General features: G+C 43.5%; 1 protein-coding gene across 1 annotated transcript in view; it reads left to right on the plus strand.

The window, feature by feature from the left end:
- LOC134086228 (NACHT, LRR and PYD domains-containing protein 12-like) overlaps positions 1-27,500 on the plus strand; it is a gene marked incomplete in the record, with an annotated part of 983,201 nt that overhangs the window by 951,649 nt on the left and 4,052 nt on the right. Inside the window, 1 exon segment of the mRNA XM_062540011.1 lies at positions 26,181-26,226. Within this exon segment, the coding sequence (XP_062395995.1) occupies positions 26,181-26,226 (46 nt within the window).

Consider the following 27,500-nt stretch of genomic DNA (forward strand, 5'->3'; position numbering starts at 1 on the left):
ATAATGCTAGCCTGGCCCTGCCCACCTACTATCTCCAGGTTGTGCTGCAGGTGGGTGATGAAGAGCTTGGCACTAGTCCAGAGCCGTGCGTTGGGCTTCCTGGTGGCCCAGTCCCGGCACCTGTGGCTAACACTGTCCACTCAGAGAGACGCAGCAGCCCTCCGGTCCCTGCTGCCCTGCAGAGCAGCTCCAGCTCCTCCGTCAGCGCATCCCACTGGACTCGCCCACGTCACGTCACGTCACGTCGCCGCCCGACGACCAAGACTTGGTCCTCCCTCACCAGCCCAGCTGCGCTCGGAGCCCCACCCACCCAGCGCCTCCTCCCACGGCAACCAGGCCCAGGAACGGGTCACGCAGCAGTCCACAGCAACGCTCCAGCTGCTCCTCCAAGAGCTCTGTGCAGCAGTCGCAGCTTGAGGTGGCTTCCCACTCCAGCACCGGCGCAGGCTGCTCTCCCCGGACAGCTGTGCATGTCCAGTGCACGTCCACCTGGGGGGCACGCTCAGTGTTTCACCCCTGTGCCAGAGGCTGCTGGCTCTGCTTGCTGCAGCATCGGCAGCAGTGCCGCTTGGCCTGCTACACATGCACAAGCTCCAAGCCTGGCTCAACGCCCATCGTGTCCACCCAATGGAGGGACAGACACATGCAGCTCACAGTGGACAATCAGTGCTGGATGGCTGGGTGAACTGCAGGTGAGTTGTACACAGGTGTGCCCCCAGGCTGGGTGAACTGCAGGTGAGTTGTACACAGGTGTGCCCCCAGGCTGGGTGAACTGCAGGTGAGTTGTACACAGGTGTGTCCCCAGGCTGGGTGAACTGCAGGTGAGTTGTACACAGGTGTGTCCCCAGACTGGATGAACTGCAGGTGAGTTGTACACAGGTGTTTTCCCAGACTGGGTGAACTGCAGGTGAGTTGTACAGGTGTGTCCCCAGGCTGGGTGAACTGCAGGTGAGTTGTGTCCACTTGACGTCTCTCCATACGGTTGGGCAGCTGTGTATGAGGGCCGTATGTCCAGTGGCGTGTGGACAAAGACGTCTCCATGCCAAAGGTGACTCCATGTCAGTGTTGTGGAGCTCTACACTGTGTTTCTGGCCCTGAAACACATCCAGCCTCCGGGTCACAAAACGATTCAACTAGCATTGCACTGCTGACGTTGACAAGCATTTTAAATAGCTAGTTTCTGCCCTTTTTATGGGACAACGGGTCATATCGTTCTCCCGTTTATGCATCTCATTAACTTTTGCTTTTGCATGCACCACCCATCGTTGATGATGCATCCTTGGTTCGGTTTAGGACTGATGTAAATGCGGGCTGGTTCACAGATAGCACCACGGTTCAAAGAATTCTGAACGGCACCAGTTCAACACCAGGTTCGTTTTGGTGGAAAAACGCCTGAGAGCTGAGAGGCACACATGGGGCTGGACACGAACTAAAGCAAACTCACACACTCTCTTTGGCCCGCTTGGAGTTGAACTTTTGAGGCACTAAGGGTGCCTCAGCAAAACTCTTACTGCATGAAACAAATGTAAACAAAGGCACACCTCTACACAAACCACGTCCTGTCTGACAGCTCCCTGAAGCTGGTTGCAGTAAGATGTTTGCGTAAAAGCATGAAACTTTATATTCTCACCTCTATCTATTTAAAAGGTTTGCACCAAAAAAGCAGAAACAGCATCAATGTGGTCTTATTGAATATGGATCATAAAGACCAATCACAGTCACAGTAAATTTCAAACAAAATGTTTTGGCCATGAAACTGACTAAATGGAAATATACATGAATACCAGTATCTAAAATTGTGAATGATGTTTCTTAAAGATAATATATATGAAAATAATTGTAATTGTTTATGGAGTAGCCATAGATCTAGCAATCTGTGACATATCTATGTCTACAATAAAGTGTATGCAGGCTACGTCATTAATAAAACTGGATTTTCTGGTCTAGCTTACCTCCTGAGGTTCTGTGATAAAGAATTTCTGTTAAGAGCACCTGCACACAGGTGAAAACGAAAGGATTAGCATATCAACTCAAGCCTGTAGTCCATTCTGGTGGAAAGACGAAGATACGATGAAAAACTGAACTATTGTGAGTAATTTCCTCTCGTATATGAGTTTTTGTAGACACTAGACAGGCCACCTTTCTGGCTGACAGGACTTTTGTCACTAAGGTAGGTTAATCAAAAAGGGTTTCAATTGCTTTTCAACAGGCTGACAGACAGTTCTCCGTAACCTATTAGCAAAGGACTACTGCTTAAAAGTAAAAGTAAAAGTAATCAGGATGAATTAAGCTAGGTTGTAGGGCTAGCTTATATAGTATATCACATATCAACACCATCCAATCACAGATTAATAAGATGAAATGGTGTCACATCATGTTTGGTGCTGGCCTACTACACCTGTCTCTCTCTCTCTCTCTCTCTCTCTCTCTCTCTGTCTGTCTGTCTGTCTGACTCCCTCTTTCTCTGTGCATCTCTCTCTGTTATTTTTTTGGTGCCGGCCTACTGCACATATTTCCCTCTCTCTGTCTGTGTGTGTGCATCTCCCTCTTTCTCTGTTAGGCTTCATTTTAGCAAAGAACAATAAACCGTGATGTGTCTAGTGCCACACCTGTGTTATGAAGTCTAAGAGAAGGACAGTCGGTACACACTAGACCAGTTGGTCTTGTGTCTGGAGCTACCGTGACAGAGTACTCGTGCAATGTGGCCAGGTGAGTTTAGAGACTAAATAAAAATACCTGAGGGAGGAGCCGAGGTATCAGCAATAATTAACCCTATATATTGGGTCCGTACGTACGTGTGAGCATCTGAATGTGTCAATGTATGACCCCAAATCAGAAAAAGTTGGAATATTGTGTAAAATGTGAAATAAAAACAGAATATAATAATTTGCAACTTTCAAAACCGCAGAGACAACAGACAACATATCAAATGTTGAAAATGACAAATCTGACTATTTCATGGAAAATATTCATTTTGAATTTGATACCAGCAACATGTTTTTAAAAAAGTTGGGACGGTGGTAACAAAATGCTGGAAAAGTGGTGTAATACGAAAACAGATGGAGGAATGTTACTAGGGTAACTAATTAGGGTAACTGGCAACACGACTGGCAACACGTTTTTTGCACGATATGAAAAAGAGCAGCTCAGAGAGGCAGGATGTCATACAATATAATAATAAAACAAAGCAACAAAAGATATACATTCCTGTTCCTTGCTTGTCTGTAAAACCCTGTTAACCTCAGCAGTCAAACAACAGACCAGTCTGACCAACCGTGGCCAGAACTGAGCTCTCCAATTAGCTGTAAACAAATTGAGAATCTTTTGTCAACACAATCTCTTCGTGATATGATGATTCCCATGCAGTCATACGGGTTATGTGTTAGGGCAGCCATCAAACATGTCAGACGTGATGAGGGTATTCATTACTCTGTGTAAACCTGTGTGCACAAATGATGAAACAATGTAAGTTTAATGCTTCTTTGAAATTGTCAGTACTCACTAGACTGGTTTGTCTTGTATCTAGAGCTACCGTGGCAAAGTACGGGAGCAATGTGGTCAGGTGAGTTTTGAGACTAAATAAAATGGGCGTGGCCTACTACCTGAGGGAGGAGCAGAAGTATCAGCAACAATCAACCCTAGATCAAAGATTTGATTTGGGCTATCCAACAAAATGTTGAGGTAGTCTACTAGTTTAATAAGATTAGATTGTGTATAACTGTAATATAAGCCTGGTGTCCTGCTGTCACTTTTGCACTTTTGCAGTAGAAGATATTAAAGAGTGAGTGTTAAATTAAAAACTGTGTAAGGCACAACATGGTGATATATAGGCCTATAGGTTTGGTCATACTGTCTTCTGAAAGTGTGTAGAGCCAAGACACTACAGGTAAATAGGGTACACTTTTTAGCTAGCAGATATCACTCTTCCCCAGGTGATTACTTACATTACAGTTTTTCTCAGTTGCTTTGGTACATCCTTGAGATTTGCTAAACAATAAGTGCATTTCTCAAAACTATTTGTACAAATAGCAAAACACCATGGATTACCTGCAAAAGCCAGTTTCTTGCTCAAAATCCTTAGTCCATCTCTCAAAACCAAATATTTGTGTCAATGAACGTGTCAGTGCATCAGAATGTCAAGTCCTTGTGTCATCATGTACGGATAAGACAGTCAAATGGCTTAGTCATGTTGTCAGTATAACAGTGTACTCTGGAGGGATGTTCTAATGTAGACTGAATTGTAGGTTACACTTTAGTCTATGTGGGAGTTAGATCGACAATATTCACATTTGCGCTTTTACTGTTTTTTTTTAACTGTAATTTGTTGACAGACCCTATCATTGTGCTACAGAAAGGAAAAGACAGCACTGCATAGTATAAAGGGGAAAAAATTAAATAAAGTAGAAATTTCACCATAGGACAATCTCGTTAGGGAAAACTGTAAATCCAGTGTTGTAGGAATTACAGTGCAGACTTCCTACACCGCCTGATGTTCCTGTCTTTTGGGCCACAAATTGTCATATGACAACATGTTCAACCATTTTGCATGTAAAGACTTACACTATGAACTAATGCCTAAATGTTGTGGGGGGTGAGACTATTCAACAGAGACCCATTATAATTCATTTTGATCAACATGACATAAGCAATTGATAATGTAGGAAAAAACAGAGAATTGTTCAGAATCATTTGCATGGATGTACTGTACTAAATTCGCAACTTGATCAAAGCGATGGAAAAACTGCTTTTTTTGGCGTGCACAAGTGATACAATGATGTGAAGATTGAACAGGTAGTTTTGAGAAATTCAACTCTGATCTGAGAAATGTACCAAAGCGACTGAGAAAAACTGTAATACCTGTAAGAAAATGTAATGTTTAGACATGCAAATTAGGCATAATCCAATTAAATCTGCGCTAATTCGCATACATTTCAAAACACAAAATATGAGCGTTGGATAAAGCCAGGTATATATGACGTTGGATAAAGCCAAGTAAATTTGAGTGTTGGATAAAGCCAGGTAAATATGAGCGTTGGATAAAGCAGGTAAATATGAGGTTTGGATAAAGACAGGTAAAGCCAGGTTTGGCATGCCCTGAGGATGGTTGTCTGACTGAAAACTTGGCAAATAAATTACAAAGTATTTAAGTGTGCAGACAGTTTATTTTGAGAACATCTCCATTGAGAGAACATCTCTTCTCATAGCACTACTACAGACAATTGTACCCATTGATGCACTTATTACACTCATTGATGCTTACAGTACTGTGTTTTTTTTTTATTTGTTGCTAGAAGTGCTATTAAAAGCTTAAATGTTTTTAAAGGTCGGGTTGAAATGACGGTGAAATGACGGTGGTTCTTTACCTTGCTGTGGTGCAGGTGCTCCAGACATGTTCATGTTGATCCCTCCACCCCCTGCAGCCAGACTTGTGCAACACTGCTGGCTTCCACCTGAGAGAGAGAGAGAGAGAGAGAGAGAGAGAGAGAGAGAGACAGAGAGACAGAGAGACAGGATAACTACCAGTGGACAATATATTATCCCTTACACAATAGTCCATTAAAATAATGTTTCTACCATATACTGGCTAGTTGTAGCCTAGAAATCCACACCCAAATCTAGACAGATTTAGGGTCTGGGTATTAGTAATTAAAATGGCCCAACTCGAAAGTATGGAAAGGCATAAATTTAAAACACAAAGTCACAGTTGAAGCTTATGTGAATGCACTCAGAGAACTGGCTAGATCGTGTGACTTTGGAGCATTTCAGTTTGATATGATACGTGACCGAATTGTTGAGAATTGCATCAAGAAGAAGGGCTCACTGCAAAGAATGCTAACAGTAGAAACATTTTTTTAAGCTAGCACTATCTGATAATGAGAGTGATAGCCACGAGAACTTCAATAGGAGCAGCTGCGCACCACGCTGTGCTTACATAAAGAAATGAAAAGGACATGGGACAGAGGCAGATAAGGATTAAAGTGATCCTAGATGCCGATGAATGTGGAGATAGAACAGCTAAGTCAGTGCTGCATGTAGTTCACTATGCTTTCTTTGGTGATAAGAATCTGAAAAGACGTTCTGTCTGTAAAACCGTGTGTTCAATGTTTGTAGATGTTTAAGAAACGGCATCATCTGTGGAGAGACAATACCTCTGTTGAAAAAGAAAAAAAATCACAGTGATCCCCCACCAGTTCAGTAGGCTATAGTGAAGCATGGTGCCCTGGTGAAAGAAATCACATCCCAGTTTCTAAGATGAGAGATTACAATTGAATTAACCTTGAGTACATAATTGGGTTGTCTTTAATTCATATTGGTGTTCACATCACATGAATATTTCACAGTTTGTCTTTTCATGGTTGTTTACAGTAATGTTGTGAGGATTCAAATGAAATGTGGTGCAATAGCTCCCTCTACAGGTTCTAATTCACCCTGTTTGAAGGAAGTGGGGAATGCACTCTTTCCTCCTACTGTAACTTCTAACTGTTTAATTCTTTCCTTCTCTGTACCCCTGTCTTCCCGTCTCTTATCTTTATTTTTCCTATCTATCCCCCCTGGTGCTGGGCTCAACATGGACAATGTCACAGCTCAACCCAGGCTTTGAGTGGAGGAAGGACCCTGCCACAGCAAGTAGGGGGTAATGTCTTTCTTTCACTCCAATGTTTGTCCTTTTAATGAAAACAAGTAACATAACTGTTGTATATGTAGTAGAATCAAAGCAGACGCAGGCAGAGATTATCAGTAACTTTCTTTACTCAACTTCTTCACGCATGGATCTCTTTTCTCTCCTTCGTACATACGCATGGTATTGATTAACATAGGTAGCATAGCGCCACTAACTGGGCAGGAGGAGTATTGCACTATACCACATATTCCTCTCTTGTAAGAAATAAAACTCTGTAGGTACTATAGCACAAGAATATCAGTACTACATAAACATTTTATGTAAACTGAAACATGAAACATGTATTTTCTGTAAGTATTAAAAGTTGTAGAAAATAATAATCCCAGTGCAATAAGTAACAAAATCTGTAGAAATGTAAGTCATAATACTCATGACCTAAAGCATGGAAGTAAATAACAGAACTAGACTAGCATGCACACAGAAAGTCTAATCAGTAAGTCACAATTCAAACTTATGGCAAAATAGACTAGTAATGAACTGTAGATACAATCTTAAGGGAACAATCACAGAATAACATGTTCACAATCACATCACATCTTTTTTTTTTATTTTTTTTTTAAGACACATAGTCTCTGGACCATACTGGGGCATGTCGCATCCTTGGTACTCTTGGAGAGGGGGGAGGGGATTGCACAGTCTCAGGTGGTGCAGAGGTGCTTGGCAGTAAGCAAGCATCATCAGGCTGTGATGTAGGAACACTTGAATTGATGGAGGGTGTAGGCGCAAGGTGGATGGCATTCCACACTTTTCCATCAGACAACAGGTAAGTAGCAGGGCCTTTCTGGGCTACCACTTTGAAAGGTTGGGTGAACTTTGAATGCCCTTTTGCAATGATTCCAGGCCTGCGGACGCGGACAGAAGACCCAACTTGGAAAGTGGGTGGTTTTGCACTACGTTGTTTGTCTGTATACCGTTTCATTTTCTGTTGCTTTATGTGGATGTTCTGTTTCAGGTTTGTGTGCTCAGTAAGAGGCAATGTTGAGTGGAGACCTCTTATATGCAGCTTTGTATTGAGTGGTCTACCATGCAGTAACTCGGCAGGAGACACTGAGGTCACAGCATGGGGAGTGGCTCTGTATGTGTGCAAAAACTCAGTGACAAAGGCTTTCAAAGGTTTACCTTCGATATTTGCTGTCTTTAAGCAGTCCTTGAACACTCTGTTGAAGCGTTCTATTTCCCCATTAGCTTGTGGGTAGTACACAGAGCTGCGGCAATGCTTGATATCTCTGTCAGCAAGGAAGGATTCAAACTCAGCTGAAACAAACTGAGGGCCATTGTCAGTGACCAGTTCAAGTGGATTTCCTTCCCTACTAAACACAGTGGCAAGAAAGTTCATAACAGTCATTGAGGTAACACCTGAGCAGAAGGCAATCTCAGGCCATCGGCTATAGTAGTCAATGAGAGTTATCGCAAAACGGCAGTCAGGAGGTGCAGTTTGAATAGGTCCCACAATATCCACAGCTAGCTTTTCCCAGGCTGCAGTTGGAGTAGGCACAGGTTGTAGGGGGGCAGCACGGGTGATGGCAGTTTTGTCATGCTGCAGGAAGGTAGAGCATGACTTAATGGCAGACTCAACCTGTGAATCTATGCCAGGCCACCAATACAAGTCTCTCAGTCTTTGTTTAGTGCGAACGATCCCTTGGTGTGTGGCATGAGCTAACTGGATGAGTTTTGATTGTAGAGTTTGAGGTACGATCACACGATGAGTGCCGCAAACTATGTAACTATCCTGCACAGCCAGTTCATTCTGGATACGAAAGTAAGGTGTGATGACAGGGTCTAGGCCTTTTGCAGTCCCAGGCCAACCTTTAGAAACGTAGTGTCTCACCTTCTGTAGCACAGGGCATGCATCACAGGCTCTTGAGAGCTCTTCAGCAGTGACAGCAGCAAAGTCAACTGACACAACAGCCACCATCTCCAGCTCAGGATCTTGATGTTCTTCTGTAGTGGGAAGAGGCAGACGTGACAAGCAATCGGCTGTAACATTCTCTCGCCCTGGTTTGTATTCAATGTTATAATTAAAGCACAACAGACGAGCAGACCATCGGGCTATTCTCATGCCTGCACGTCCAAGACCCTTGGTTGAGAGTAAGGTAGTCAGAGGGCTGTGGTCTGTTCTTAAAGTAAAGTGACGACCCCACAAGTAAGTGCACCACTTTTCAGTCGCCCAAACACATGCTAAGGCCTCTTTTTCAATTGTAGAGTACTTGCGTTCACAGTCGGTCAATGTCCTGGAGGCGAATGCAACTGTCTGTTCTGTATGGCCCTGGATCTGTGTCAGCACAGCACCAATGCCGTAATCTGACGCATCTGTTGTGACGAATGTTGGCAAGGAAGGATTGAACAAGGCAAGAGCAGGACTTTTAACTATGATGTCTTTAACTCGGGAGAAGTTTTCTTGAGCCTCCTCAGTCCAATGGAAATCAGTAGCCTTTCGAAGTAGAGCACGAAGAGGTTCTACAATTGTGGCGTAATTGGGAATGAACTTTGAATACCACGCAGTCAGGCCCAGAAAAGAACGTAGTGACTGAGCATCATGAGGACGGGGAGCTTGAGCCACAGCTTGAACATGGCCAGGGTCTGGTTGTAGGCCAGAGGCTGAAATGAGATGCCCAAGAAAGGACAACTCGGTCTTCCTGAAGTGGCATTTAGCTGCGTTCAGCTTCAACCCACTCTCTTGTAGGCAGTGAAGGACGGCTTTCAGTCTTGTGTCATGAAGTTCAGGCGTCTCTCCGTATACGATGATGTCGTCCAGATAGCATTGAACACCTTTTTTTTTTTTAAAGTATATTTTTTGGGCTTTTGTGCCTTTAATGTTGATAGGACAGTAGAGAGAGACAGGAAGTGAATGGGTGAGAGAGTCGGGGTGGGATCCGGAAAGGACCTCGGGGCGGGAATCGAACCCGGGTCGCCGGCGTGCGGTGCAGGTGCCCCAGCCAGTTGCGCCACGGCTGGGGCCGCATTGAACACCTTTTTGATCTGCCAGGATCTGGGACATCATCCGTTGGAAGGCACTAGGTGCTGAAGCCAATCCGTATGGAACTCTTGTAAAACGAAAAAGTCCATCATGCGTTATAAATGCTGTAAGATCTCTGCTGCTTGGATGTAACTGAACTTGATGATAGGCATTTTGCAAATCAATTGTGGAGAACATAGTTGCACCACGGAGCTCAGTAAAGACTTCTTCGATGTGTGGCAAAGGGTGACTGTCTATCACCACCGCTCTATTTGGCTCACGTAAATCCACACAAAGACGAATGCCGCCAGTCTTTTTCTTTACGACCACCAGAGGAGACACCCAGGCAGATGAGTCAACTCTCTCTATGATGTCGTCTGCTTCAAGTCTCTTCAACTCCTCTGAAACAGCATCACGAACAGCAAATGGCAGTCTGCGAAGTTTCTGCTGGACTGGGGGCACATCTGAACGCATTTTTACTTTGTGGGTAAATCCAGCAGCAACGCCTACGGTCTCAGTGCTGTTGACAGCTGTGTGACCAGCTGCTGGCGAAGAAGGTGGTTCAATGTGTCCATCTTGAATTTGAAGGCGCAGAGCTGTGAACAGATCCATTCCAAGCAAAGATGTCCCATCACGGACAATGTAGAAGTCTGTTTGTGTGCTATGGTTGCAGTATGTAACAGTAAGGTGAAGGCATCCTAGAACAGGGATAGGTTTCTTCATGTAGGTCACTAGGCGTACTGTAGGCTTTTTAAGGGGCATGTGCTGGAACGTCTGACAGTAAACATGCTCTGGAAGAATGGAGACTGCTGAACCAGTGTCTACAAGCAGATCTGTGGTAAGTAACTGTCCATCTTTTACATGAAGAGACACGGTACAGGTAAGACGTTTTGTCTGTGACACATTCGAAATAGGAGTAATATTTAACACTGTAAAATCTGGCAAAGTAACTTCTTGCACATTGCATGTGGGAGCTGCACTGCGACAAACTTTAGCAAAGTGTCCTGTTTTCCCACATTGTTTGCATTTTGCATTTTTAGCAGCACATGTTGGGTTGTTGGCTAAATGTGAATTGGATCCACAACGGTAACAAGTCTTGTTTTGGTCTGTGTTAGTAGCAGAGTAACTTGGTTTCGTTGTCGTTCTACCACCTCTCGGTTGAACAAGTTTGACTGAAGCTTCAGCCACCGGAGCCATCGCTTTCGCTTCGGCCACTGCAGTTTCAATTTGGGACGCAATTGTAATTGCTTTCGGCAGTGTGAGATCTGTTTCCAAAAGTAGGCGTTCTCTAGTGCGATTAGAGGTCGTTTTCTCAATAATCTGATCCCTAATCATGTCATCAGCGAGTGCGCCAAAATCACAGTTCACAAGCAAGTCCCGTAATGCAGCAACATATTGAATAGTAGATTCACCTTGCCTCTGCACACGCTGACGAAATGTACTCCTCTCTGCAACCACGTTCACTTTCGGAACAAAAAGTGCTAATAACGCATCACATGCAGACTTGTAAGATGTACCGACATCAGGAAGTGTAAGAAAAATCCGCTGACCTTCTGTGCCCAAGCAATGAAGCAGTAACGCGCGCTTTCGTTTGTCTGGCATCTCGTTAGCAGTGAGCGCCAGCAGGTAATTTTCAAACATTTGTATCCAAGACTTATTGAACATTGTCGGCTCAGCAGGAGTTTCCAGGAAAGCTGGGGGTTGTGAAATTCCAAGAAAAGCCATCCTCGTCGCCAATATGTTGTATATGTAGTAGAATCAAAGCAGTCGCAGGCAGAGATTATCAGTAACTTTCTTTACTCAACTTCTTCACGCATGGATCTCTTTTCTCTCCTTCGTACATACGCATGGTATTGATTAACATAGGTAGCATACAGTAGCGCCACTAACTGGGCAGGAGGAGTATTGCACTATACCACAATAACCCTCCCTCCTCTCTCTCTTTCTAGGTGTGAGGGTGCTGGGTTAAACATGGACAATGTCACAGCTCAGCCTGGGGGGATGGAGAGCACCCTGACACTGAGTGGAGGAGCTGCCCTGCCACAGCAAGGAGCGGGTAATGTCTGTCTTTGCTGATTTAAGAATATGCACGTTGTTTATTTACCATTATCGTAATTTCCCAACTATTAGCTGAGGGCCCCGGCATTGATTTTACAACATTTCTTCAGCTGAGGTTAATACACGGGGCAGTTAAGATGGTATTCATATGGTTCTGTTTCTTTTATCTACCATAAAAAAGTGTCCTGCGGCTTATGCACCATGTGGCTATTGCACAGGAAATAAGTATTTGTTTTTAATTAATCATGGTATTACAGTATTGTATTTTGACATATTGAAAATAGATTATGCAAAGCAGTGGTGCAAATAAATAAATGGTGCAACGAAGAGAAATGAATGAATTTGTGCAGTTTGTAACAGACTCTTAATCTGGATCCCACAGTAACAGCAGACCTTAAGGAAGTGCTGAGGAAGACCCTGGGGGACCTTACGGATGCCGACTTCAAGACGTTTAAGCACCGCCTACGAGACCAGGGTCAGTTTGCATGGGGAAAGCTGGAGAAGGCTGACCGAGATGAAACCGTGGATTTGCTGGTGCAGACGTACCCCATGGGAGCTGAGGGCGTCATGGTGACCATCTTGCAGAAGATGAACCACAACCAGCTGGCCATGGACTTGGAGAGGGATCTGGCAAAATGTAAGTGTGGAGCTTACAGTCGAGGATGAAGCCCATTTGTGCATCTGGAAAGAAGAACATTAATGAATTGTTTAGTTTTTCTGCTGTCTCTCTCATGTTCTCTCTACTTACTTCCCGTTGGACTCTTTCTGTTCCATTTTATGTCCTTTTCCTGTTTCTTCTCTCAATCATCTCTCCTCTCTATATCTTCTGTCTTATCTGTCATTTTCATGATCTCTCTCTGCTGTTTCTAACCTCCTGCCCTCTCTCTCTCTCTCTCTCTCTCTCTCTCTCTCCTCTCTCTCCTAAGGTGGAGACCAGCAGAGTTCTGCAGAGGGTGGAGGGATCAACATGAACATGTCTGGAGCACCTGTCCCACAGCAAGGTAAAGAACCACCGTCATTTCACCAGTGATATATTAACAGTAAATCTCTGATAATGCACCTGTTTGTTCATGTGGGAAGAATAAAATTCATTCATTTTTTTAATGCTGTCTCTTTCACACCCTCTTTCACATTTTCTGCTTACTTCCTGTGTGACTTTTTCTGTTCCATTTCATATCCTGTTCTGCAGGGGGTGGAGGGATCAACATGAGCATGTCTGGAGCATCTGTGCCACAGCAAGGTAAGGACACACACACACACACACACACACACTCACACACACACACACACAATCCTTGGTGAATGCATGATACAAGACATGGTAGTGTCGCAAATGCCACACAGGTTCGGACCTCTCTGAGACACAGACACCAGACTGAAGTAATAAATTACAGTTTTTTTATTGACCACGGGTTGACAGTTACACCAAGCACCAGGAGGGGGGACACACACATAGAGAACAGTACCCAACCAAGCCAGGCCTACTCCCAGTTTAACCTACCCCCACCTAGATATTAATTACCACCCATTTACCCCAGTTTAACAGACGAGCTCTAAGGGTGAGAGCATACAAAATAGCAGAGCAATCGTAATGACAATAATGCAGATAACAAAAGAAAACACAGCAATATAAAAGTCCCTTAAGCACACAATCAATGGCAAATTCAATACAAGAGAAGGAAGGCACACGACACTCAAACATGCAAATGAAAAATGACACAGCCAGCTATCACTCCACTACACAGCATAGAGGCCAGCTGGTTGACCCTATTCATACACACGAATAAACCATACACATACTGCCACGCTCACACGCATATTGTTGTTTGCTCCCTCAGCTCGATGACACACGTGAAAGTTCGTAAGAGGCCTTACCCAGTCTGTGTTTGCCTCACTGTCGCCGATGCCCCGCCCAACCCGCGGCGTTTGAAAAGGATACAAAATCACACTTTGGTCGGCGGCTTCCCCACGCCGACCAAAGAAAACTATAGTCCACAAGTCCACCCGTCCGCAAGTCCACAATCCACGGTCTCCAACCGACGGCGGCCGCCCGTCGCGGTAGCCCAGCAGAGGAGTCGCACGGTATCCAACTGGCGGTATCCAGCTGGCAGCTCCGTAGTCCTTCACGCTCCCGCTGTACCTTAGCTAGCGTTCCCCGGTGGCTAGCTGGCAGCTCAGCAGTCTCCAGCTTCCGCCCGTACTGCAACGATCAAGCAAACACACTCAGTGAACGGTCTCACTCGCTGCTAGCCCATTCACACAGGTAGCCTGATTGTTTACTTCCCTTCAGTTAGTAGAGTCTCGCGTTGTACTTTCGTTCTCCTCCCACGGACAGCTCCTTCCAGACGGCGGCTCTTCCAAGACAAAACACACACTCACAACACAAAGAGACTTGACGCTGGCCCATTCACACCATATTAAGTATGACAAACAAAGCACTTTCCTTTAGTCGGCATATAACATGCATGTCTCCTCCTCACATCGACTGGCCTGCTTGTTGCTCCCTCCAGGACGCAACCGGATGACGTCATCGGGCCAGGTGGGGAAGTCTCGTCTCTCGTTGCTCGCTGTAGTGCTGTATAAAAAGGATGCCTCCTCCAATAATCCAATTCCCCAATTCCCCGTGTGCCCAATGTCCCATCAGTCCACTGATTAACCCCGCGTACACACTGGGTATTTCTCAAAGTCAAGAGCTCGTCCTTGATAGAATGCTTTCTTTCAAGTCGAGTGCTAGAGAGACAAGGCTACACACCTTCCCAGTACCCCCTCCAGCCGTCAAGATCACATGCAATGGAACAGCCTAGCGAGTGTGGAAGTGCACGTCAATTGTGCACGGTTCCGGCTGCGCGCTTAATTAGAACCGTGGAAATTGTGCTGCTTTTACAGGAGTTCCGACAACTGCAGCTGCACTTTTCTCTAAATAAACTTTTTGGTGTAGCCTACAGTATTTCCACTTTCGACTTGGTCTTCACATAATCACAATCCGTAGTTCATAATTATGTTAGTGTCAATGGAAAGTTATAGCCTACCGGTAATTGGCAACAGCAACGGTAATGTTAAACTTCTACAAAGTTCGTATTGGGCGAAATTCTGAGATAAATTAATAACAAGTCTATCACAACTTGTTCATGCACATTGACATATGCATTTATGATGAATATGCACAATAACTTGATAAATGCCTGAGCAAATATACAATGGCATTAACAAAACACTTGATAAATCATATTTAGCCTACATTAACACGCACTGCTTCTTTGCATCTACTTTCCATCTCCCTCTCTCTCTTTTTTTTTAAACCGCACCGTCAGAAAATTTCTAATTGTTCATACGCAAAGGATTGTGGGTTATTTCTTCACTCCGAGGATCCATCGATGCATCCTCCAAAATTCTCCGAAATTCTCAGAACGAGGACTCAGTACTCGCTAGAATTTGAAAGCATCCTTGACTTTGGAACAGTGCTTGACGAGATTTGATGACGTAACGTCCTTGAAAAAGTGGCTTGGAAGGACCAATCCTTGACTTTGAGAAGCACCCATTGTCTCCGTCCGTCAACGGATCACGGAGGTTGGATCTGCCGTATGTGTATTTGCATACACGTGATCTGATTGGCTGACGGATCCGTCGCTGCCTGAAAAGTTGAACATTTCTCAACTTTCTTGACGGAGGCAACGGAGCTGAAGCGACGGACGGACCCACAATGCATTTCGAGTCTGCCCCATGCAAAGTGAATGAGATCCGTTGACGGACGGAGACAGTGTGAATGCGGGGTAACACAATGTTCCCTTCCCCCAGTTCTCATACCACCAGTCCATCATTGACGATCATGATAATCAAACACTTAACCCCGCATTCACACTGTCTCCGTCCGTCAACGGATCTCATTCACTTTGCATGGGGCGGACTCGAAATGCATTGTGGGTCCGTCCGTCGCTTCAGCTCCGTTGCCTCCGTCAAGAAAGTTGAGAAATGTTCAACTTTTCAGGCAGCGACGGATCCGTCAGCCAATCGGATCGCGTGTATGCAAATACACATACGGCAGATCCAACCTCCTAGATCCGTTGACGGACGGAGACAGTGTGAATGCGGGGTGACTAAAGCCGCCTTCACATTGGCAAAGTAGATACGGCTGCGAAACGGCCGGAAGTCATTCATTTCCTATGGAGATTCGCAGACCGTATGCGAATGGGTCCGAACAGTGCGGAGCGAAAAAAATCGGGTCCGTTGGTCATCCGCATGCGTTAAAAAAATTGAACTCGTACGACAGCAACGGACGGTTCCTATCCGAAGGAAGTTAGCGTTGCTATGGTACTGATAAACAAATTGAATATCTATATCTTTTATAATGTCATATTACATGCTTTTAAACGATAAAGTTTAAAACAAAAGTCATCGAAAAGGAACGTGTATGATCCATAGTGGTGCACAAGCCCATCTTGTGAAAAATAAAATGAACGGTTGATGTAAAATAAATAATTATTTCCAAACGAAGTTTTTTGTCATGTCACTGTCTTAAATGGTCTCTTAACACTATTAGGGCAGTTAGACAATTAATTTAGAAATAAAATAGCACTATTGTACATTTTACTCCCAAACTCGAAAAGCCTCCGACACTTCCAACGGTCAAGTCCGACGTCCGACGGGGGAGCACTGCAAATTACGGAGTGCCAATGTGAAGGCGGCTTAAATCACAATCAGTCCGATACGTGACACATGGTTGGTAGTTTAGTGTTTAAGAAGCTGGGCTAGCATGCCGTATCCTGAGCATTGTCGGTTCAATTCCCAGCTTCCACTGTTGTGCACTTGTAGTACATATAGTAGAACATCCAGCTGCTGGAGGGCTCAGAATAGAACAGAAAACCACTTTTAAAAATCACATCAGCAATCAAAACATTACTAAGAAAATACTGCATTTGCAACCAGATATAACATTATATGTTATTTTTGTTATCTTTAGGTTGTGGTGCAGCAAAGTCGATGCTGAAACAGAAGCTCAAAAGGCACTTAAGAACGAAGTTTTCTGTCGTTCATCAAGACCATGGGGTTAAAAATCTTGACGATATCTATACTGACCTTAACATTGTTGAGGGCTGCACAGGTGGGGTCAGCAGTACACACGAAGTGTCGACAATTAACATGAAACAAATTGGGAGAAGATCAAGTTTTGACAAGCACATTCAGTGGGATAACATGTTCACTGACAGGCAGATCACAAAACTTTTGACTTTGGGAATTGCTGGTGTGGGGAAAACCGTTGTAGTGCAGAAGTTTGTCATGGATTGGACTGAAGGAAAAACAAATAAAGACATTGACTTTGTTTTTGTTCTTTTGTTTCGAGAGCTGAACTTATTGAAAAAAACCTACACATTTCTTGAACTCCTTCTTGAATTCTACACTGAACTCAAAGATTTGAGAGATTTCCCTCAATTCACTGAATGCAACATTATTTTTGTCCTCGATGGTCTGGACGAAAGCAGGCTCACACTAGAATTTGAAAAGTGCATTAGTGAACTCAATGAGAAGACCTCTGTGGACATCCTCATGACAAGTCTTCTTAAAGGCAAGCTACTGAACTCTGCACACATCTGGGTTACAACCAGACCAGCAGCGGCCAGTCTGATCCCAGATGATCTCTTCAACTTGGTGACAGAGGTGCGAGGATTCAATGATGACCAGAAAGATCAATTCTTTCAGAAGAACATAAACAATCCTGAGAAAGCTGATAAACTCATTGCTCATGTCAAGAAGAACAGAAGCCTCCACATCATGTGTCACATACCAGTATTCTGCCGGATTATAGCCAGTGTGGTAGATGCAATACTGGCAGATCAGAGCAAAGAGGAACAAGCCACAACTTTGACAGAAGCATACACACAGTATTGTGTGTCTCACATGAAACGAATGAATGTAAAACACATGGGCAAGACAATGAGTGAAGAGGACAAAGGGATGTTCCTTGTTAATCTTGGGGAACTGGCATTCAACAATCTGGAGGAAGGCAAGCTGATATTCTATGAGAAGGACTTTCAAGATTGTGGTATTGATGTCAAGGCTGGAGCATTGCAGGCTGGAGTTTGTACAGAGATTTTCAATGTTGAGTATGCCGTATCGGAAGAGAAAATATTCAGCTTTGTGCACCTAAGTGTACAGGAATACTTGGCAGCTCTTTATGTTCTTCACAAAAATGCAACTTGTTATTTGAGAGATCGCATCCCTGACACATGGAGGAAGTCAAGCTGGCGATTTTCACCCTCAAGGTATGACCTTTACCAGATTGCTGTGGACAAGGCCCTGCAGAGTCAGAATGGACATTTGGATCTTTTTGTGCGCTTCCTCCTTGGCCTTGCACCAATGTTGGAGCCTCAGATCAGGTTCCCCCTGAATAAGCTGTTGCCACAGTTAGCCATCAGAGAAACAAGCATCGAGAACACCATTCAATACATCAAAGAAGTGATCAAGAGCGACTACCCACCAGAACGGACCATCAACCTCTTCCACTGTTTGAATGAGCTTGGGGACCACTCACTGGTTGAGGAGATCCAAAGGTAATTCATATGGACCATTTTCATGGTGTTAAAGGAACATTATGTAATCAAAATCAGTCCAGTATTACAGCTAGGCTACACCTGACGTGTACTTTAACTGAAGTGATCCGTTCATTAACAGCTACCTTCCACACTATGGAACTGGCTACACCAGACGTGGAATTTTATGCTCTGTGAGGATTAATTTATAGAGCTGGAAGTGTTCAGTTGAATAGAACGGAAACCGATAGGGATGAATTTTAAAAGTCAGTGGAAATGTGAATAAAATTTACATTAGTGTAAATTATATTGGGGTAAAGTTTCAAAATGTATCGTGGTAGATGGTTCCTTGTACAATGTACAGCAATATTTTCTGAGAATCTATTTAATATCCAAGCAATCCATAAACTACAACTGATGTATGCAGTATATGGTATAAACTTAATTTCTTTGTACTGAACAGCACATTTGCTTGTATTGTCAGTACAGAAAGAAAAAAAACTACTGCTGACTAATGTCATTTGCATTGCTTTAATATTTTGAACTTTCTTTTGGAAGTAAAGCAGTGCTGTCTTAAGCAGCTAGCAATACGTATTAATACGATTATAGATATTGTTTACCTATGTATCATTTACATGTCTTCAATAATACCCAGGTACATAAACTCAGAAGACGATAATAAGAACCTGACTCCAGCCCAGTGTTCAGCTCTGGCTTATCTGATGCTCATGTCAGCTACGGACATGGAGGAGTTTGATCTGAAGAAGTACCTGAGATCAGAGGAAGGGCTCCACAGAATGCTCCCTGTAGTGACGGTCTCTGAGAGAGTTTGGTGGGTAAAGCCTTGTTTGCCACAATGATAATGTAAGACCTGACCAATAGAGATTTCTTAACATTAAGTGTTGTTTAGTATGTTTTGGAATATGAATGAAAGTATGAAAGCTGTAAGATAATGGCCTCTATACTAGAAGGGACACCTGCATTAGCTATATGTATGTTTTTTAACAGGCTGAATCAGTGTCAACTCACTAAAGCAAGCGGTAAACTGTTAGCATCAGTGCTACAAAGGACACCTTCCCATCTGAGAGAGCTGGACATGAGTAACAATGACCTGCAGGATGAAGGAGTGGAGCTGCTCTGTGTTGGACTAGGAGATCCACAGTGTAAGCTGGAGATACTGAGGTTAGTTATTAGCCAGATACGATAATAGACGTAATAGCTTATTGACGTTATAGGTGAAATTCAATAGCAATATGTATGAAAGAGGCACAGAGAATGTTGCATCATTATGTTTATGTACAGATGTGGTCTGTTTTGTATGAGTGAAGTTTAGAAGAAGAAAGATTTATGCGCAATATAATGTGATCGTATCATTATAATAATTCTTAAGATCATTTCCCAACAAGAATGAGGCTCTATATCAGTGTTCATAATCAAAAGAAAATATTCTAATTTATAATTTCATTCTGTGAAGTCAATAAAGATTGTAATGTTTCCACATTATTATTCACCAAAAGGTTTAAGAATAATAAAAACGTCAAAACTCACCTAGAAATATTCACATATTATTCACCTAACTTACCAGTTAGAAAAATAAAGTGTTTATTTCCCTATGGCTAAAACTTCTCATCCAACATGTCACAATTATGCCAAAGCAGTTTTCTCAATGCATTCCGCGAGCTCCCTCTTCTGTCAGACAGAAGGAGGGAAAAACATGAGCTCTTAGAGAGTCCTACCTTACCTGTCTCCCCAAACCAGCAGTATTTGTAGCCACCTCCAACACACGTGAATCACAACAATATTCCACGTTGTAATGTAGTTTAATTAGTGTCACAAACCATCAAGTAGATGACCATCCACAACACCTTAATCCTGTGCACAGAGCTTAAAACCCTTTGCAGACCGCACGCTCCAATTATGGTACCCTAGTGCAGATGATGTGCAGTCTGCAAAGGGTTAAAGTATTGCTTGTGCTGAAGGCAGGAACACATCAGCATAACACAAGTTGCCCACCAACGAGGCAGATGAAAGCTAACTTTCTAGAAGTGAAAACATTTCGGTTAAACTTAATTTAAAGAACTGGTTGATGCTAAATGAAATATTTCGTGCTGACATTAATAAATCCAATTAAGCTATCTACTCAACTAGTTGATGTTTCTTTAACTTAAAATGTGCTAGTCAAGACTAAAAAGTTAAGTTTCTTATCTTTTAAGAAGTCTCTTAACATTGAAGAACCTCACTCATGGTGTGACGTTCTTGATCACCTACATTACCTGCACGCTTAATCAAAGCTCAGTCAAATCACATTCACATATCAGTAAATGAGAAATTCTCAAAGCAATAGGTAGAAGTGGCAAGGGCAGGCAAGAGTTAAATAGGGCTCAGACAGTCTTTTAAAACATGGCACACAGTTCACAACAACAAGGTCCGAGTGCGCCAGTGTGAGTGTTTCAAGATAGTAGAGACAATGAGGTGGGTCCAGTGAAATCATGTGCTCTCTCACTGACCTCTGGTAGCCTTCTACACCACTCCGCAGGCTTGTGGCTGCACCACAGTGAAAGAGGACAAGGCAGCCCTCAGTCGCACACACAGCATTTCAGATCTCACTCAAACAAATGCATGCAAGCAAGACCTTTACTTAGCTCAGATAGGATTGAATCAGGTTTCATCCCGTCCTTCTCATGCCGCTCGAATCTCTCTGTGTGCTTTGTCACTGTCACTGCATGCCCCTCAGTAGACACTGGTCTCCAATGTAAGTGGATGGATTCTCTGATCCTCCTTCAGCAAGTCAGCTTTTCCTCAGTTTATGCCGCTGCTCTCTCCCTTGCGTCCGTGCCCTCTCAGTCTATTTCATCTTCTCCCTTCTGCCCGTTTCACCTGTCTGTTGATGAAAAGGAACAAACACAAGCCCCACACGCAGTCTCACACACACCACCAATTCTGAGTGAATCCACATCATGCAGTGCTTAGTCACATAAGGACCGATGCAGTCACTCCACACAATAAGAATAATGAACTTCAAGTATGAATCACACAAGCATCCTGTATTGTTATTGGTCCTAAAACCTTTTCTTTATTTGTAATCTTGCTACCATGTCATCTTTTATTCTCTGTCTCTTGGCCTCTCACTCTATGCAGACTTGCTGGTTGTAAGCTAACAGAGAAATCCTGTAAGGCTGTAGCCTCTGCTTTGCAGTCCTCCATCTCCCTAAAGGAACTGGACCTGAGTCACAATGACCTGAAGAATTCTGGAGTTCAGCTTCTCTCTACAGGACTCAGTAGCCCTCACTGTAAACTGCAGACTTTGAGGTTTGTGTGCTTGACTTGCATTCTAGTATCACACAACTCCTGATTGCAGCAGGTTGTTGTGATTATGTCGACTCAAGTATTTAAAAACCTGCATTGCACAGTAAATGGATTCAGAGTGTGCTGTCAAAAAAAAACAGCCAAAGTGATAACTATCAAGGGGATATTAATTATATTTCTCTTTATATGGATTGACAAGTCAATCTCTATAGGGAAGAAAATAGATAGCTAGTGTCTGTTGAAATTCATTTACTTGTCAGATCAAGGTGAGAAGAGAAGAGTTTTCTCTCTCTTTCCAAGTGTATACAGTAACTGTGTATGAATGTGAACATGCTTACATGTTGGACAAGAACTGATATGTTATAAAGTGAGTTCAGTAGACAGGTAGCAAGATCACTGAATGTAACTCACAGGTAGGCTACTGCTTCACACTCTATCGGTGTATAGCCACCACTATGATTCCTTATGTTTACACAAATGTCCTTGTGTTTACAGTTTTTTATACCAGAATTCTCATTTTAGACAAAACACTTTGCAGCATCCATCCAAAATAGACTTGGTACCTAATTGAAGCAGAGCAGATCCGAGCTGCATCTGGGACACTTCTGAATCACACCGTTGCTCAAAATAGACAGAGCAGAGTAGAGCTTAGAGATGCATCTGGGAAACCTCTGTAACTGGTGGACTAACAGAGTGGTCAGCTCCAGTGACTGTGTTGTAACCTGAACAGAGCACAGCTGCACATGGTGGACATCAGCAGTAAAGCAGTGGTGCTCATGTTGTTGTTGATTATGAACTTGTGCCTGTATAGAGTCAGTCTATGTGTCTGTGATTCTTGTTTGTGAAGTACGTTTTTTATAAATATTTATGGGATTTTCACCATTACTGAATGAGTGGTCTAGTGTACACTTTAATGCATTGGCCTAATAATGAGGAAATATTATGTTTTGTTTCAGACTGTCTCTATGTCTCATCACACATGAGGGCTGTTCTCTCTTGTCCTCTGCCCTCAAGTCAAACCCCTCCTACCTGAAACAGCTGGTTCTGAGCTACAATCACCCAGGAGACTCAGGTGTCAGAGAGCTCACAGACAGACTGGATGATCCCAACTGTAAATTAGAGACTTTCAGGTGAGTTCTGGATGTTCATGTTTCCACATGGTCTCCTCCCACATATTAAACTGTGGAGAAATGTTATGGAAACTGTCATGTCCTAAGACTATGCCCATTCCTCAGTTTTCTGATCAGCTCATTCCAAGAATGTACCATAATGATACACTATTCTTTAAATTGACCAGATGGACTAGAATAATAATTGGTAAGGAGTTGGAAGACTAAATAGGCCCAAAAGTACAGTGAAATGGCGCCATCTTGTGGCCATTATAGTTAATGCGCACTTGAAAATCTTGTTTTAGGAGCTGATCGTTTTCACAGCATTTCTCCGCATTGCTCCAACGCATTTCTGTTATTCTTGCTGTATAATTATTTTAAACACTGTCCTCATGGTTGAAAGAAAAGCACCAAAGCGCCCTAAACAATATCCTATTCACTGGCCTTTGCATGAGAAAAATAGATGGATTAGAAGAATAATTTGTAAGTAGTTAGTTACAAGTAGGGCTGTCAAAATAACTGATTCATTTAAATGAATTAATTTGAGAAAAAATAACTGATAAAAAATAATGCAGATTAATCGATGACCTTTGACCCGGAGACATTCTAGTCAGTAACCATTAGACTATTAAAAGGGAGACGAGAACGTGCTGCCTGGATCCTTAAGTACCACATCAATGCAAAGAAATAGTGTTGACATTGAGGGGAGTGTTCACTTATTTTCAATGTGGCCTGAAATGCCTTGTATGTATGTTTTTTTTTTTTTAAAAAAACAGCTTCCCGAAGCACTTCTGAATTTATTTCCTCAGCATATTAGGTCATATTATAGATTGTCATGGCAATTATTTGAACAGGCGCTCTCTGGTGGGCATTATAGTAAATGCACACTTGAAAATCTTTTCTGTTATTCTTTCTGTATATATATATATATATATATATATGTCCTATTGACCATTACATGAGAAACATTTTTCAGTGCCCTATAGTGCCACCTCAAACAATAATTTTGAAGAACGTGTCTATAAGGTGCCCCTTATACCGGCCTGTACTTGCTGTTCCCTATGTGTGCCCTTCCATTGGGAAGAGGTGCCATTATGGAGTGCCCTCTATGCTGCCACTACATGACAGTTTTCCAGGATGTCATTTGCAGTACAGAATGCAGTGGAATGCAGCTCTTTATATTGTACTACATGAGAGAAAGCATAAAGAAGTGCCAATGCAGGTGCTCCTCTTGTGGATAAAATGTGATGCAGTGAAGTGAAGGGTGTCCCTAATTGCATCAGTTTTAGATGAAAACTGTTTCATCTGACTTGGTACCAGGGACACAAGGGCTCACAGGGCCCTGCAGCTCAAGCCTCTGAATCAAGTCACTACTACAGTATGTTCTCCACCCACCATATCTGAATAGGGCCCCTCAGTCTAATAATATGGCTTATGTTGTGTGGTATGTCTTAACTGGGCCCCTCAATCATATACCATAGGCTATGTTATGTGATATGTCTTAATTGGGCCCCTCAATCATATACCATGGGCTATGTTATTCACCCCTGATATCTGAATGAGGCCCCTCAGTCAAAAAACACAGTTCATGCTGTGACGTGATAATCATGTGGGATAATCATGCTTTGTAATTGGTATCTTTTTTCACAGCTGAGATGGCTTAAATGTGTTGATGATTATGTCATAGTTCTACATTTAAATCTGTCCATTTCTAATCACAAATGTTCTACTGGGGGGGGCATACCCCCAGACCCCCTATCTTAGCTGAGTTAAGAACCTTTTCATGTCTCTGCCCAGTGGCTCATACTCCGTCCATACACTTTTACGTGGGTTGTGGCCCCATGTCATGAGATATGTGACCTTTTCTTTTTTTCACCCCGGCCCTTCAAAAGGTCTGAGTCTGCCATTGGTCCAGAGAATAATCCACAGAGAAGAAGAGACAAAAGGCCAATCTGCATCAAGCGCAGTATCAGAAGTGTAACGCAGAAATAGCTCAGGCAAAATCCTCTGGCAGAACAGAACACAGGCAGAGGAGCAGTCAGAACAATTCAAGCAGAGGTCAAAACCAGTCAGGGATACACAGACAAAACTCAGTCATGCAGGCAGGAACAGCCACGAGACAACAGAAAGTTCTGGCACGAGAGCAGTATCTGGAATCAGGCTGTTTGACATGCAGAGCTGGGAAACAGGTAGAGAGAGGTGGGAACCAGGAGCAGACAGGGGAAGGGCAGAGACTCAGACCAACAGCAGGTGTACACTACAGCTTCTGTAGACGGGGAACAATAGATAAAAGTCTTACAGAGTCGGACACACACTACACATTATTACACCAACTGGTTCAGCTCACCCAACCACATGTCCTGTCCAGTCCTGCGTCCTTCCAGCAGGAACGGCTCCCACTGCAGGACCACCTGCTCACCTGTCTGGGGAAACTGGGCAAATGATCTGTGTTTGGGTCACACCCCTGTCTAGGGTCAGGAGCAACAACAGAAGAGAGAGCCTACAAAGATGCATTAAAACAAAGTCAGTGAATGTGTTTGAAGAATATATTTGAAAGAAAACGTAAGAAAATATACATTAAAACCTTACAGTAGAACAGTATCTGGTCACAATAGAGTAAAACTGCCTGTCTGAATTTACACTATTCAGGTCTGTCTAGTTTTGGAGTCTCACAACTTGGAACAGTCCAGTTACAAAGAGCAGAACCCCAATGAAATGTGGTCCAGTACAGTTGTCACACCACCACACTGTCAGGTTGTTTGGTAACACACTTTCAACACCTGCACAAGTTTGTGGAAGGACTTTCATGAAGTCCAGGTGCTGGTGGTGATTCTAGATGAGCTGATCTGTGTTGTACGACCATGTGAGGTCCTCACTGATGTGACCTTTGGGGAATTTAAAGGGGCTCAGCTTGTCCACTGCAGTCTAGTTTCAGCATATGACAATACTAAAAAAACACAAATAGTTCCCATAGCAGCATGTCAGTCAGCTTGACACCTCACTCCTGAACGCTGTCTCATCACCATCAGAGGTCAAGCCTATGACAGTGGTGCCATCAGGCTCGGCACACAAACTTGAGGGCAGCCAGTGTTCATGATTGGTGTCTTTGAGGAGAGAGGCCCAGTGCTGACCTGTGGTCTACCAGTGAGGAAGTTGATGATCCACTTGCAGAGGGAGGGGATAAGGCCCAGCATGAGAAGTTTGCCTGTTAGTTTGAAGAGGCTGATGCTGTTGAATGCTGAGATGGAGCAAGTGAACAGCATTCTAACATGGCTGTGTTTATATGCAATGGAAATCCCTGCATGATCTGATGCATTGATAAGAAAATTGAAGTGTGTGTGTGTGTGTGTGTGTGTGTGTGTGTGTGTGTGTAATATATGTGATGTGTATATCTTTGTCTGTCTCTCTCTCTCTTTTCTCTATCTCTCCCACTCTATGAGTGAGTATTTAGAGAGATATCGCTTGATATGACATATACATTGATTTTTCAAAATGTTCTATCGCTTGAGTTTGTGCCGTGTTTTTTCCTCTCATCCTTCTTAAGGTACGACCATGGAGGAGAGTTCAGGATTAAACCAGGACCAAGAAAATGTGAGTGACTTTACTTTTCCTGAAAAAAGAGCTATACGCATGATTTACATTACATGTGTGTGTGTCTGTGTGTGTGTGTTTATCTGTGTACTGTATGTGTGTGTCTGTGTGTGTGTGACAGAGGTTGTGCGAACGTATCTCTGTGTGTGTGTGTGTGTGTGTGTGTGTGTGTGTGTGTGTGTGTGTGTGTGTGTGTGTGTGTGTGTGTGTGTGTGTGTGTGTGTGTGTGTGTGTGTGTGTGTGTGTGTGTGGCAGTTGATACAGCGCACCAGGTAGTGATAGAGCAGGTCTGGATGGACTTAATGACGACAGTGTAAAAGTGCACCATCATGTGCTTTGGCAGGTTGAACATCCTCTGCTGAGCCTTCTTTGTTCTGGAGCTCATGTTCAGCTCCCATGTCAGGTCCTGGGTGATTCTGGTGCCCAGGAAGCAGAAGGACTCCACTGTGCTAACTGGGGAGCCAGACAGGGTGATGGGGGCAGGTGAGGCTGGGCTCTTCCTGAAGTCCACAAGGGAGAAGAGTAGAGGGGAGAGAACACAGCCTTGTGGGGAACCACTGCTGATGGTTAGCGGGTTGGAGGTGGGCTTTCCCAGCTTCTCCTGCTGCTTCCTGTCAGACAGGAAGTCTGTGATCCATCTGCAGGTGGAGTCAGGCACACTCAGCTGGGAGAGCTTGTCCTGTAGCAGGGCCTGGATGATGCTGTTGAATACAGAGGTGAAGTCTGTCAGTCTGTCTGTGTCTGGTGCCCAATATGAAAATACATTTCTTCATTGTTTGCCAATCTCTACCTGTTGACCACTACAAGGTAGCGATGTCCAGTTAGACTCTTGGGTGCTGGACTATCATGGCTAATAAACTATCCTGTGGGTTTCCTGCTCCTCTGTGCTACCTGCAGAGCTTCATGCCAGTGAATGCAAAGTCCTGTCATCATCAAGTCTTCTCCCAGTTCATACAGCTGGTAGTGAACAACTGAAGAGCCTGACTCTGAATACTGTTTGCCTATTGCTCCAACAATTTAGTCCTGCCCCATGTTGTTATAGCCATATAACTGATAAAGTTTCTGATGTCTGGTAACATTTTGACCTGATCTCACAGTCTGTCAATATAAGCTTTAATGTCTGTGTGAGTTTGTGGGTTTTCCTGTGTATTTGTGTCTGTTGAGTGAGAGAGTTTGTGATTGTGAGAGTGTGCAGCGTGTGTGTGCATGCTGCGTACAGTACGTGCATGGCTGTGTTTTTCTGTGCATTTGACTGTGTGCGTGCGTGCGTGTGT

This window comes from Sardina pilchardus, chromosome 1 (genome assembly GCF_963854185.1).
Source record: "Sardina pilchardus chromosome 1, fSarPil1.1, whole genome shotgun sequence".
NCBI classification, from domain to species: domain Eukaryota; kingdom Metazoa; phylum Chordata; class Actinopteri; order Clupeiformes; family Clupeidae; genus Sardina; species Sardina pilchardus.